The sequence below is a fragment of the Echinops telfairi genome, unplaced genomic scaffold (assembly GCF_000313985.2).
Source record: "Echinops telfairi isolate 266 unplaced genomic scaffold, ASM31398v2 ScPeMD7_18;HRSCAF=68, whole genome shotgun sequence".
Taxonomy (NCBI): domain Eukaryota; kingdom Metazoa; phylum Chordata; class Mammalia; order Afrosoricida; family Tenrecidae; genus Echinops; species Echinops telfairi.
Genome location: NW_022103915.1, coordinates 23,594,464 through 23,608,924, shown reverse-complemented (window position 1 = coordinate 23,608,924; position 14,461 = coordinate 23,594,464). Strand labels below are relative to the sequence as shown.

General features: G+C 44.4%; 1 protein-coding gene across 2 annotated transcripts in view; it reads right to left on the bottom strand.

The window, feature by feature from the left end:
* Nucleotides 1–4,476: 4,476 nt before the first annotated feature.
* The window catches only part of SEL1L (SEL1L adaptor subunit of ERAD E3 ubiquitin ligase), a 72,987-nt gene continuing 63,002 nt past the window's right edge, over nt 4,477–14,461 (bottom strand). For both annotated transcript variants that reach the window (XM_004698750.2, XM_045287763.1), the window contains 2 exons: nt 10,803–10,931; nt 4,477–8,633 (listed from right to left, as the gene is read on the bottom strand). In XM_004698750.2, the coding sequence (XP_004698807.1) occupies nt 8,424–8,633; nt 10,803–10,931 (339 nt within the window). In that variant the 3' untranslated portion in view covers nt 4,477–8,423. The remainder of the gene's footprint in view (nt 8,634–10,802; nt 10,932–14,461) is intronic.

Sequence of the window (14,461 nt, the reverse complement as noted above, 5' to 3'; positions counted from 1 at the left end):
CTCCAGGACAGCCACCATCAGTCTTCCCTCCCTGCTGCACACAAGGAACCTGTGTGCCCAGTTTCCTGGCTCTACACTGAAGCTCTTTCTCTGAACTTTATTCAGCCTGCTCCTCTCTCTCCGGCCCTGCTTGAATCTGGGCTGGCTCATTTCTCGTTGGGACGGCCAAGATGAGGGCTCTAGGAAGTCTAACAGCTTCAGTCCTTGGAATATCTTCTCTTGTTCACTCTGAGGAAATGTTGCTGGTTGGTCCCAGCTGTTTCAGTCACCCCAGCCCTGAGGCTAGACTTATGAGCCAAGGAAGGAATGTTTGGGATATTCCAGCTCCTACAGATGCAAATGGAGAAAGGCAGACATCAGCTCTAAGGCTCTCGAACTCTCCAAACAGCCCGGCTGAGGCTCCAGACCTGAGGGAATAGGGATGGACGGCCCACAGGGTGCTTAGATGCTTGTTGTCTTGCTGCCTCTACCTTATAAAGCAGAAGCAGGAGGTAAACAGTAACACTGGGGTGAAAGGTTAACACGCTCAGAGGTTAACGGAAAGATCTGCCATCCAGTCTACCTGAGGTGCCCCGGGAGAAAGACCTGCGGGCACTTCTGAAACGCCGGCCATCGGAAGCCCTGCGGGCACTGTTAGACTCAGTGCGCCCTGAGCCAGAGGCTCATCCGTTCAGCAACCGCACACCGGCACACCAGGAACAAGGTTCACTTGTTACCCTTTTTGTTTCTCCGAAGCACGGGGTTCATATTCTATTATGAACGTTACCATGTTACATTACGGAAACAGCAGCAGAGTACTGAGGATTTGGATCTTAGAGTCTAGGCAGTCTTTCATTTGAATTCCCACGTTCAGACTTATACTCCTGGTGTGACTTTAGCAAGGTCCCTCACAGCGCTCTGAGCCTTAGTTTCCGCATCCGTTAGGTGGGACTGATGCTGACTGCGCTGACGTCATGAAGTATTTAAGATGAAATCCAGCAGGGACGTGAAGCACTACATTGTGCTCAGTATGTGACTGACTCCCAGAGAGGACAAGAGCCTGGGTCTTACTCGTCTTTAAATTCACAGTACATGTCAGTGTCTGGGACACCCTGGTCATTAAAGGTTGTTGAAGGACTGATGAAGTTAAAACGATGGTATACATGCTCAGATGGGCCATTTCAACACAAAGGGTGACTCTGCCTGTAACTTATCCAGACCTGAGCATTTCAGGCTGGTGCAATGTGCCATTTTCAGGATGCTGAGCACCACGGAGACCTGGCAGTCAACATCATTGGAAAAAAATATGTCGATGCAATGGCTTTTGACACTTCAGACCTCCAAGGCGCTGGGCAGGCTCCCAGTCCATCCAGCACAACCTTTATGAGATGTTTATGAGAACTGTGTAGAGTGGCTTGGAGACCAGAGCCCCGTCGATACCACCTGCCAGTCCTCGACTCTAGATTCCTTCTTCTTCCTTCAGCACTCAGGGTCAGGATTCACCTATCAACCCTTTTATAAAGGGATTAGGCTGCTCGGAAGGGACCATGGAGAAATCCCGTCAGGCTTCAAGATCCAACCATAGCCCGGATCTTTGGTCACCTATGCACCTGTCTCCTTGTTCAAAACAACTCTTGCATGGCAGGAGTCACTTGTAACGCCCGTTGGAGTAGTGGTAATAGAGCTCATGAATGCAATTTATTTTTTTTCTGCAGTTAAATTTAGGATTTTATCCCACTGCACAGGGCTTGCTTGCTTCTATTAAGTTGCTTCAAGGCACCAATGTCCCTACCTCTGGCTTCTTTACTGTTTTTGGTGAGAGCCAATGGGGCTTCCTTTGGTTCAGTAATCCTGAAATATACACAAAGCATCAGCTTAGTTATGAGGTTTATCTTTAAATCATTTTATTGGGGGCTCTCACAGGTCTTATAACAATCGATACATCCATTGTGTCAAGCACGTTTGTACATATGTTGCCATCATCCTTTTCAAAACATTTTCTACTTGAGCCCTTGGTATCAGCTTATTTTTTCCTTCCCTCAGCCCTTGATAATTTATAAATTATTTTCATATCTTACACTGATCACTGTCTCTTTTCACCCACATGTCTGTTGCTCATTCCCCTTGGGGGGTGGGGGTAGTTATGTGTCAACCATTGTGATCGGTTCCCCTTCTCCCCCCTACCCTCACGGTATCACTACTCCCATTATTGTCCCTGAGGAGTTCTGAGTGATGAGGTTTTAATGATTTTTAAGTCTTCAGTGAGTGATGAAATACAGACACCCATTTACTAAACGCTGGGCTTTGATGACATTAGCTCTTGTCTTTGAAATAAAAAGAAAAAAAAAAAAGAAATAAAAAGGCGTATGGTTTGGCTCCAGGGTGGACACTTCTACTGAAGACAGCAGACATTTCACGCCACAGAGTTGAACCCAATTGCCGATAGCCTGCGCAGGGCAGCATGGCCCCGCCCGCCCACGGGACGTTCTTAGTTGCCATTTTAGGGATGCAGGTTGCCAGGGCTTTCTTCAGAAGCACTGCTGGGTAGGTGGGCTTTAAACTTTTGTGATTAAGCATTTTTTTAAGGTGGACTTTGACGTGGCAAACCTTGTGGTCCAGAGTCAGCTGTTTGCATCACCCAGAGACACCACAGGGTCACTGGAGGACAACAGTGCTTCTCACCTCTGAGTCCTGGAAAAACATTGCTGCGCCTCGTGAAAGATGCCATCAGCCAAAGAGCACATGGAGGCTGGAAGAATTCATGTAAATCCTAAGCTAGCATGTAAAGGCAATGCCAGCGGGGTGCTGCTGCCCTGCCTCCATCCTTGTGCCCAACCAAAGTGAGCCTGTTTATCCTCAGCTACCTCACTTAAAATAAGGCATGTTTATTGAATCGGACTGTTCTGAGCAAAACACTGTCTGGGCAAAGGCAAGGGGATGGAGAGGCAGAGAACCCTGGACTGGCAAGCCCCGAAACCCACAGCTGTGCTTTCAAGCCTCGAAATACAGGTTTCAGAAGGTGGAGGTTTCTGTTGCACACTGAAACCTTGAGTCACATAACACACAATGACCTCTGCTTTGTCAAGGTTAGATTACTTGACTCTCACATCTATACAGTGTAAGATTTGTGGCACGTCCCTTTTAATCCCAGAGGTGGACTGGTGGACTTTAACAGCGTTCTCTTGGGGGTAAAGAAGGGACGAGCAAATGGGTTGAGCTCCAAAGTCAATTTCCATTTTTACATTCCACTCAATTGACCTGGGAAAATTATGTGGGATTTTACAAGTATGATTTCACACATAAGTCAGCATTAACACACTAGGCCATGTTTAAAAGGGATTTAGATGCAAAGAATTTGGTTTCTAGGAAAATCAGGATTTTGCTCAAAGTGTAATACTAACAACCAACTACAAGTTGGGTGGGCTTTCCAGGATCCGATTTCGATCCGATGACTAAGTGATGGTAGTAGAACCGAGGAGAAGTAAGACACATGGTGTAGCAACACCTCTTTCTGAAATGGGAAATTCTAAAGCTTTTTAATTTTATGTACTTCTTCATGAAAACTATCCCCAAAGGAGAAATCTTTTTCCTTTTTCTGATTTTTCAAAAACTAACGTTCACAACAGGAATTACTCTAAGCCTTTGCTTGCATGTATGTGTCTAAGCTCTAACTGGCAGAAGCACATTGCAGGGCTAGTACCCAAACCAAACCACTGCCGGTAAGTCAAGTCTGACTCAGAGGGAATCAAAATGCACACCTCAGGGGACTGAAGCCTCGGCTTGTAGGCTATGGGGATCATGTCCCAATAAAACAGTTAAAAAAAAATTGTACCACAGGGAAGCTCGAGGAAAAAGGCTGCTTGACAGGAAGACCGGCTTTGCTGACTTGCAATAAGGAGCCAGTGGCAAGCAGACCTCCGGGGAAGGCCAGGTGAAGGGGCCACGCTGCCGCCGCCACAGCTGACCTGTGGCTCTCCCACATTTCCCTGGCATTCATTTTTGTGTACAAAGCTCACCTCTGGTTAACTATCATTTTTTGGTCTTCATTTTCATTTATTTCAATCTTATTCTCCATATGCTCAATATCTTGTGTTGTATATGCATCTCTGTATGACCTCTTAATACAATTTATAGGGACAAGGCAATGCATAAACAAACCAGATAAACCACGTTATATAGTAAGGTAGCGTCAGAACACCTCACGCGTATTATGTATCTCAGGCTGATTCAGGTCAAAGATAAAAAAAAATGGTAACATTCCTTAGCAAGTTAGTATTTTCCCTAGGGCAATAGTCAACTTATGGGAATCTAAAATCTGGGAGTTAACAGAAATAAAAGGTAGATTAATATGTCCCCTATGACTGCTTTTTTCTGGAAGCTTCTGAAGTTTCAGAAAGGTTCATTAAATATTGAATCATTTAGGTTACAAAACACCACCGCCGCCGCCACTGAGCAGACTGCTGTGGGGCCGTGGCAGCGTACTGCGGACAGGAAAGCCAGAGGCGGAATCTTTATTTCACAAGTTTCAAGATACAGTACAAAATGAATCTGTACATCTCTCTATTAACAGGATTTGTTTGTTTACACAAGTATATTACACATCACCAACCTTTTTGTTGCATCTCACTAAATACAAAACAAATGTACAAAGTCTGCCGTGGTGATCCTTCTCAATGCCAGCTTAAAAAGCCTCCTTTTCTGTGTGTTTATAGCGCTTACACTGGGATCTTATGATGATTTCTCTCTCTACATCAGAGAGGACAGTGTCAGTGTGTTTGCCAGTCCACATGGGAGAACCTGTGAGCATGCGACGACTCCATACACACCCACAGACCTGCCTATGCACACACACTCTCTTGGGCAAACGGTCAGGCTAAAAAGGCAAGCCATTTAAAACTGGGGTTGTATTAAATTTTCAGGGACTGGCAAATAGAAGGAAAAATTTCATCTCTTTTCAGCAAACTCAACGCATTTACAAACCAACTTGTTGCCTCAGAGAGCATGGCATATTGACTCTATAGTGGAAAATCCCACTGGAGCGCCGCGACTTGACAACATCTGCACGGAGACAGACGTTTCTCTTGTTCTCAGGATTTCCTGCACCCAGCTAGGCATAATAATGGGTAACACGTTAAACTCATTTTCAAAACAATCCCAGTTGTCACTGGGGCAAAAAGCCCACACTGCTCCTCCTGGCAGGTGAGGGGGGCAATCTACCTGAAGCATTTTGCTTTGAAAACTGCACACAAAACCTTAGTCCAACACCCCCTACCCCCCGGAAATGGTCTGCACATGTAGTTAGACATGCTACAGACAGGAAGCGTGGTGGGCTTCATTTACAGGCCTGCATGCACACTTCCAAAACACTGGAGCAAGGAAGGGGCGGGGGGTTGATCTAAACCAAACTTCTATAGAAAACACTTCAGCACCAGCAGTTCCTTAATCAAACAGAGTACCAGCTTCTCACCAGGTCACCGGGGGGTGTTTCTGAAATTTCCTACCTGTGCAGAGACAAAAGAGCTTAACAAATTTATAATCTGTTAACAAACAAATAATTTGAAACTTTTACAAATTAATCTGTAGAAGGGCAACAAATCCTCAAGTGTATCAAGTCCAATGATTCACTCGTTCATCTGACTGAAGTACCAAATAAAGAATCTTGGAGGGAAAAAAGACTTTCCGCTCATCTGCTTGGTGCCCTTGAGGATTCACCAAAATTAAAAGAAGCCCGACCCAGAAAAGAGAAACAATAATCTTTAAACACAGAAAGAAACAAACTTCCTTTGCAACATCAAATAGAAGTAAACTGGACAGTCTCAAGCTCAGCTAAGTGGTGAAATAACTCGGCAGCCAACAAGCCCAATGCACGGGGCCTAGAAGCGAAAGAGAACTCCCATCACCACCTTCCAGGGCAGGAGACAGACTATGAAAGGGACCAGGAGGCGACAGGCTACCACGGAGAAATGAAGCCGCATTTCCTCTGCTAACCATGAATTAATTCTAAAGGTAAAACTCCTGAATCCCTGAGTTAGTTTCATGTCACTGACATTAGCTAGCTTTCGTTACTGTCATTTTATTCAAATGGATGCCATTTGTTCAGGTAAATATTGAGCATCATTTTAGGAGAAAAAACACAAATGCAGTCCCTTTTTTCCTTAGGTAACATGTCCCGCGAATGAGGGGAGGTAAAGAGAAAAAGCAAAACAAACAAAAAAACTAGCTAAGTATGTTGAGATTTTTTCTAAATGAATCCACAGGAAGTATGTTATTTTAAACATACTATTCAAATTTCTGGTTAAAAAAATGACCCCAGGGAGGTGAAAACAAACCAAGTGATGGGTACTTTGAAAACTAATCACAAGAAGAGGATGTGGCAAGTGGAAAACTAGGAAGAGGCTTGTTCTGGCATGGAGAGCTTGCCAACACTCTCCCCTCATCTTTAGGAGGTGCCCCTGCTGTAAGAACTACCAATGGAGGGGAGCAGAGAGGGAGACACAAACGCACCTGGGGAGAAATCAGATGGTTGGCTACAGAAACAAATAAAGCTGACAGTCATCTCAGAAGGTTTCTTCACAAAAAAACTCAGAGCTCCATCCAGGTGAATTGTGGATTCTACTTATTTTGAAGGGGAGGGAGAAGAGGTAATGGAGAAGATAACCAGAATGTGGTACCAAATGCACTCAAATCTCATTCAATGTCACTATTTATGATGAGGGGCACCCAAAGGGACAGTCACTTCCAAGGATAACATTTCCTACTCTTTTCACATATAGGCTCTTATTTCATACAGTTCTGTGACCATCTCTTCAAATTTGGAAGCAATTTACCTGGAAGGGAATTTACCAGGTTTCTCATAATACTCCACACACACACACACACACACACACACACACACACACACACACACACACACACAGCATAATTTCACACTGAAAACCTACCTGTTCATTAGAGACCAATTACATCTAGTTCTGAATACAATCCTAACTTCCAAAACCAAAGTCTTATCACTCTACAGGCTAATCAAATTTTCAGTTTTCCTGGCAGATGAAGGATTATGAGAAAAAGAATAGAGAGACCGAGGTCAGAAAACCTGCTCAGATACTAACGTAGGCAATACCTCTCTCTGCTCCTAACAGTGCAAATCCAGCGTAAGTTTAACAGCCCCTTGCTGTGTGTGACGTGTGAAATTGTTTTCCTCTCATCCTATTAACAAGTCTTAAGTGCAGCAGCTCTGATTTTCCTCATGTGAATAGCGGGAGGAAGATGATGATGACAGTGTCTAAGCACGCAGGTCCCTTCTTACTGTGATATAAAACTGGCAGAAATAAAAATCTACCTGAACAGCATAGAAAACAGTACAAACGGGCTTTGGCTTTTCTCGGCCACTGAGTTCATCAATCTCTCCTTCTCTGAGTGTAGAGAATAAAGTCGCGTCTGTCAAGTATCCCCGACGGACAGAGTTCAGGCGAAGGGGCTGCTCTTACTGCAACAAGAATGCAGAGTAAAGGGGTCCCGGGAACAAATGCTTCCCTTTTGGGAAACGGTGCTTATGACCTTGGTACCAGTTCAGAGTGCACGTTGGAATTGTCCCCTCCTGGTTTCTCCTAGGCCATCCATCCTCTGGCTTCCATACCAAGTGAGACCAAGCAAGCGAATGCCATTGAGTAAGCGGGCAAATTCACAGTCGCTCACGGAGTCAGTTCACAATGGTTTATATATGTTCCACTCCAGAGTGAAATCCACACAGGCCTAACAACGCCCTGCAGCCTCTGAAGGGGAGGAGTATGGTATAAAGTGTGACGGTCACCAATATTAAGAAGCCTCCTGCCTGCCTTTTAAATAACAAATATGTCGTATATTTGATAAATATACGAGGATTGGTAAAATAATTTCTCAGTTATTGCAGTTTCAGAACACTGAAGCTACCGCCCCCCCCCACCCTCTCCTCTTTTTCCTTTTAATTTAAAAGGCAAATTCTATTTTCAAACATGTGAAACCTGAAGCTACCTGGGGTTTCTTTACACTGATCGGTCCTTAGTGTTGATGCATAAGACCTCAAAGATGGCCGATACAGGAGCTTATGCACGTGGAGAGAATGAGCAAAGGGACCCAGGAAAGACAGCTGGATACAGTACACATTCTTCTGAGCGTCTCACATATGTTTCCAGGGGGGGAGGGGGAAGGGTGGGAGGAGGGAAAAAGGAAGCCACGGACAGTTGTTATTCCATATGGCACTGCAACAAACATTCAACTCAGCGTAGGTAAGAGTTACTTATCCCTGAAAATCAAGGCAGCAGATTCTAAGCAGCTTTAAGAATTAAATGCTCCCTCGTGCCTCTTCCAGGAGGGTCGACGCTGATCCAGTCCCCAGTCATCACGTGTCAGTGTTGTCAGCAAACGCTGGCCTGGGTGGTCATGGTTCCAGGTGGACACAGGGGCTGTTATTGTGGAGGCTGCTGCTCTGGTAGCCCCTCTGGCTGAGGGGGAGCTGCCCGCGGGCCAGGAGGCCTGGGCACTGGCAAGTCTTGGTGCTGCCGCTGCCTGTACGCTATGACTGTTCCCAAGAGCAACGCGATGATGGTCATGAGGTAGAGGTCCCACTCAGGCCCCAAGAGCTGGTCCATATCAAGCTGGGTGAACATATCTCGGAGCTGAGTGGGGACAAAATGGAAAGCATGATGGTCACTAAAATATTAGAGAAGGAAGTGAGAAAGTGACATCACACATTGTAGAGATAGATATGGAACTTATTCAAATATTTGGTTTTAGGCATCTTTCAATGTGTGCTTTTTAAAAAAACAGGTTTCACCTTCAACTGAAGCTAAAAGCAACAGGTGTCAGGAACTGAATCATTTGGTAACAGCTGACTACCTACAATGTCTAGCACAATTCCGCTCCATCAGTAATCTCATGCCTTACTTTGTCACCAATGGTCACAGGAAATTGTGGGAGAAACACTGGAGAGAATGAAGTTCCAGGGGCCCAGTAACCTGGCACACCTGTGACCTGTTTTCAAGCGATGGTAAATCAGCTGAAAATCCTGAATTTCAAGACAGCTGGGCTAGTTCACTTCTCTTATGGAGATGAAGAGGGCAGTCATTCAAATGTTTGATAGCTGAATAGAACACACTTTTTAGCTATGACTTACCTAAAAAGAAAAATTAAACACCAGAATTCAAACTAAGAAATTAGTCTTTTAGTGTATAGTATTTTTAATCGTTGAAGGTCACTTAACAGAAATTATTCCTGATATTTTCTGGCTGCTACTTATCTACCCTGTATGTTTAAGTAGAGTTACTTTACAAAAGATCCCATAACACATATTTGGTGCAGGCATTTAGTCATTTTTGGGAACACAATGAGGAGAAACTCTTAACTCGGCTCTCGAGGACAGGGTCTGTGATGGGTTTGGGTGATGATGGTGATTCCCAGTTTTCACTGTCTGCTGTAAGATTTGATTGTCTTACCACTAATATTAACTTTAAAAAAACCAACAAAACTTGGAATGGCTGAGTAGGTTGATCGATCATTTTATTGCCTTCCATTTAATTCTGGAGTAAAACAACTACAGAGACACTGGTCCATTATCAGGGACTATCGGTACTTGAGTCATTTGCTAGGGCAAAGACTAAGTCTCCAGTACAGACTGCAAATCATTATGAAGAAAAAATTTACCATCAATAGCCTTGGAAGCTGCTGTCAAGAAGTCAAATGACTACTGTATCGGGCAAATCTGCTGCAAAAGACTCAATGTTTTAAAAAGCAAAGATGTCATGAGAACTGAGGTGCACTTGGCCCAAATCATGGTCTTTTCGATGGCTTCATATGCATTTGAAAGCTGGACGGGGCTAAAAAGAGGGAAGGATTGAGGCATTTGAATTGTGTTTGCAGAATACTGAATATATCACAGACGGCTAGAAAAACAATGTATGTTTTGGAAGAAATACAGCTAATATGTTCTTCAGAATCAAGGATCGTGCGATTCTGTCTCATGTCCTGTGGACATGTTATCAGGAGGGGTTAATTCCTGGAAAAAACGCCATGCTTGGTAAAGGAGAGTGTTGGCAAAAAAGAAGACCCTCCAAGAGACGGACCACCCCAGTTCCTGCAACAGCGGGCTCAACCTAAGGACAAGCGTGAGGACAGGGCGGCCCGGCATTCTATCACACGAACGCTCGCTGTGAGTGAGAGGCGGCTCAAGGACCCCTAACAAAAACACAGGGACACAATGTAAGCAAAGACCAGGTGTACTTAAGTACTGTGAATGCTCCTCATCTCCTGCTATGTCCTCATCGCCTATTTCAATCATTCACGCCATTTTTAGAAAAAGTGTTGGTGGTGGTTTCAACTTGTGTGTCAGATCAGAAGGGTTTCAGGCACATCAGGCCTTGGCAGGCACTCTCTGCTGTCCACCCCCCTCCGCCCCCTCAATTGTAAGGGACTGGTCTGAGTTATGGCTAGGCAGCCAGCCGATTTTATGTTGACTGAATTTGGTTAACGACTCTTTCTAAATGCACGGTTTAGCCTCAGTATTGCTCTAACCCAGGAAACAGGTGCCTCAGTGGAAAATGCGGCAACACTGGAGACCAGGCCTGCTTGGGGTCTGCAGCAGGGAGACCAGGCAGTTGCAGGGCCCGGCCTTCCCCAGCAGCCCCACTTCTGCTTTTTAAATACAAAACTCAGGGATCCAGATGGTGGCATTTGTATTTTCATCAAGAGACTCATAAACGAAAAACAAAACAAAGAAATAACTGCGCCCCCCCTCCCCCGCCTCCACCTCCCCAAAAGAAAAACACAAGTCAAAACCGTGAACCACTTACGTTTGTTTCCTTGATGTACTGCAAGAAATAGACAATGCCCAGCTTGCAGAGGGCAAGGAAGACTGGTACTTGGGCATCTGGGCTGGCTTCAGCTGCCATGTCATAAAAACGTTTTGCAAGGTGGATATCCTGTAATATAGGAAATAAGCCAAAATTGGTTTCTAGATAAAGTAAGTAGGATTTATTATTTAGTTCACATACTAGGAAAAAGAGGCCTTGGTGGTGAAGTGGTTAAAGGTCAGCAGTTCGAAACCACCGGCTGGCTCTGTAGGACAAAGACAGGGCTTTCTACTCTTGGTAATAGTTACAGTCTTGGAAACTCACAGGGACAGCTCTACCCTGTCCTGTAGGGTCACTGAGTCACACAGAGAGTGAGTGAGATCCTAGAAAATGTATTCTGTCCTTCAAGTTTTCATTTAAAAAACATTTCCCTAAAAAAAAAGCTTTACTTGGATAAATCTTCTTTAATGATCTCAATGCATAATCTTGAATAATTTAACTACAAATTATCAAACTTAACTCGTTTCATTTCTCAGTGCAATAGCCACTCACTGCGCAGGCCCTCTGGCACAGCCTGTATCTCTGCACAGCACTGCTGACCTGGAGGGCTCCAGAGGCAAGCCAGGAAGTCTCAGGCTCACGGTTCTCACCCAGAACTTCAATCAGTGTCAATGGCTCCTGGTTTCAGTTTGGAGCAGAGATCACCACATTGGGGTACACATAACTCAGGGCTTTCCAGGAGTACTTCAATGAAGACTGCTAAGAGGCTTTGTTTTTCAGATTCTAAGTTTCCATTTGTGCTCTTTCCTATAAGGGATCTCTGTGAGAATCTCTCTGTCCCGACTTTTCTCCATTTTACAAAAGAAAAGGCCCAATCCTCACTCACTCCAGGTCTCACTCAGGTGTACTGCTCGTGGGTGAGAGGCCACCACATAGAGAGATGCTCTGAAACACTGGCTTCTATAATGATGAATCACACATGATCTGATGACAGATGGAACAAAATATCGAAATACACAGCTACTGTTCTTTGAGATATCCTTCCCCTCTCTCTGGATGCTTGTGAACGGAGTGTTTCCATCTCTGAGCCCCACCCTGAAGAATTCGGAGCGCTTTAATTTACAGAGAGACATACGGAGGTATTGGGATCCTGGAGGGATTCAAATTGCAATCCTTTTAAAAGGACTTTGAGTGTCAGGAACAAAAAGAAGCCTGAAGGGGCGAAGCCAGGGCTAATGACCAGGCATATGGGGTAAGGTTTCCCAGGGCGCCTCCTGCAGGACAGCCCTGCTACCTGCAGAGAAGGAGCAGGGCACTCGCTGCGAGGGGAAACAACAGGGCACAGCTTTCCTGGGCTTCTCCTTATCAATGCAGTTTCCATTTTCTTAAGGCCTTTTCATTATAACCTCCTGTGACTGTCCTTGTCCTGTGAGAAGGTCTATCAAGATTGTTCCTTCAGACTCACTCAAGACAGATGTATGCAGAGCCTTCTGAACTGACCTCTCTGCTTTGAGTTTAACTGGCCGGCAGAGCTCGAAAGCCCTTGTTGTGAGTGTGTCTTGTTGCATGCAGGCCCTCGATGAGAGTCAGACCCGCGCATTACGAGGATTGTCCGCAGCTGTCCACTGATCACACGGACATGTGGAAATACATTTTGCTTGGTAAAAACCCAGATACACATGAATTGGAATGCCAGTAGCAATACTTTTGAATTTACCCTCGCCTGGCCATAAAGGCTATAGGGTTATTCATTTTAGTCTGGGTTAGAACTGTCTGAATTTAGATATATGGTAGAATGGGATGGCAGAGTGGGACAGTGGGAATTTTGACAATTTTCACTTAAAGCAAACTTCTTTTTTTTTCTGTGCCCTGATTATTGTCAAAGAATATCAAACTCAAAAAAAAAAAAAAAAAAAGAATATCAAACTCTTAAGGAAAAAATTCATGAGCACATAGGAAAAAGCTAAACACTATAAATAACCCCCCCCCATATTAATAAGCAGTAACTTTTGAGTTTTTCTGTATATTTGTCCTACAGTAGGTCCTTAAAAAGTACTTCTAGAGTAAGATATGGAAAATAAAAATCTACAACTTATCAAGGGTTTGTGAGGGAAGGCAGGCGGGGGAGCGAGGGAGGGGGAAGAAATGGGGAGCTGATATCAGGGGCTAAAGTGGGAAGAGAATGCTTTGAAAATGATGATGGCAGCATATGTGCAAATGTACTTGACACACTGGAAGAATTTCTGGATTGTGATAAGATATGTAAGAGCCCCCAATAAAAGCATTTAAAAAAAAAGTACCTCTAGAATTACTAAGAGGCAGCAGAAGGGCGAGTGTGATGGAAGGGCAGGAAGAAGGTAGAAGAAAACAGAGTAGAGATCTAGGAAGCAAAGCAATGGATGGAGGTATAAACATAGGTGTGCACTTATGTAAATGTATTAATTTATAAAAATAGAGGTACTGGCCTATGTACGTATATTTATATGGCAATACATTGAGGAAGTGGATGGACTTTAGGCCTCTGCTCAAGCCCTCCCTCAGCGCAAAAATACTTTGTTCTAACAACCTGGCATTCTGTGAGGCTCACCTTCCTGACATGATCGCTGAAGACAAAGCAGGTGCATAAACAAATGTGGTGAAGAAAGCTGATGGCGCCCAGCTAACAAAAGATATAGCATCTGGGGTCTTAAAGGCTTGAAGTTTAACAAGCCCAATGGAAGCAGCACACCAGCCTTTGTGATCATGAAGTTTCTATGGGACCAAGTAACAGGCTTCAGAAGACAAAAAACAAACAAAAAAAATCCATATTGTTGAGAACAGGGGTGGGGGTGGAGTCGGAGCAATAATTTATGGACAATAAGACATCCCATTACAGAAGGGTGGCAAGGAAGGGATACGTCATCCCGCGACCAGTATAGCACCAATGAGACACACAATATTCCTCTGGTTCCTTGAGGCTTCCTCACCCCCGACTATCATGATCCCAGTCCTACCTGTCAGTTCTGGGTAGACCGGAGCATGTACACTGACTGGTACAGATGAGAGCTCACAACACATGTCATCCAGGTCAGATAGACCCCCCAGGAAAAGAATTGGGAGTAGCGATACCAGGAGGATAGAGGGCAGGGGGAAGGTGATGGGAGAAGGGAAGGAAGGGAGAACTGATTGCAAGGATTTATGCATAACCTCCCCCCACCCTCACCCTGAGGGGGACGAACAACAGAAACGTGAGTGAAGGGAGACAGCGGTTGGTATAAGATATGAAAATAATAATAATTTATAATTTATCAAGGGGCCATGAAGGCAGGAGGGGGAGGAGGAGGGAATAAAGGGCTCAAATAGAAAGTGAATGTTTAGAAAATGATTGCAAAATATGGACAAATAATGCTTGATATAATCGATGTATGGATTGCTATAAGAGCTGTAAGAGCCCCCAATAAAATGATCTTAAGAAAAAAAGCACCTCTAAACAATGCTAATAGTATGGTGACTACGTATCTGACATTTAAAAAAATATACTGTATATATTCAAGTATAAGTTGACCCGAATATCTGCCTAGGCACCTAATTTTACCACAAAAACGGCATAAAAAGTGTGCTGAAGAACTCGGCTTCTACACAAGTGAGTTAGTTAATTGTGCCAGCCTGGCCAATAATCA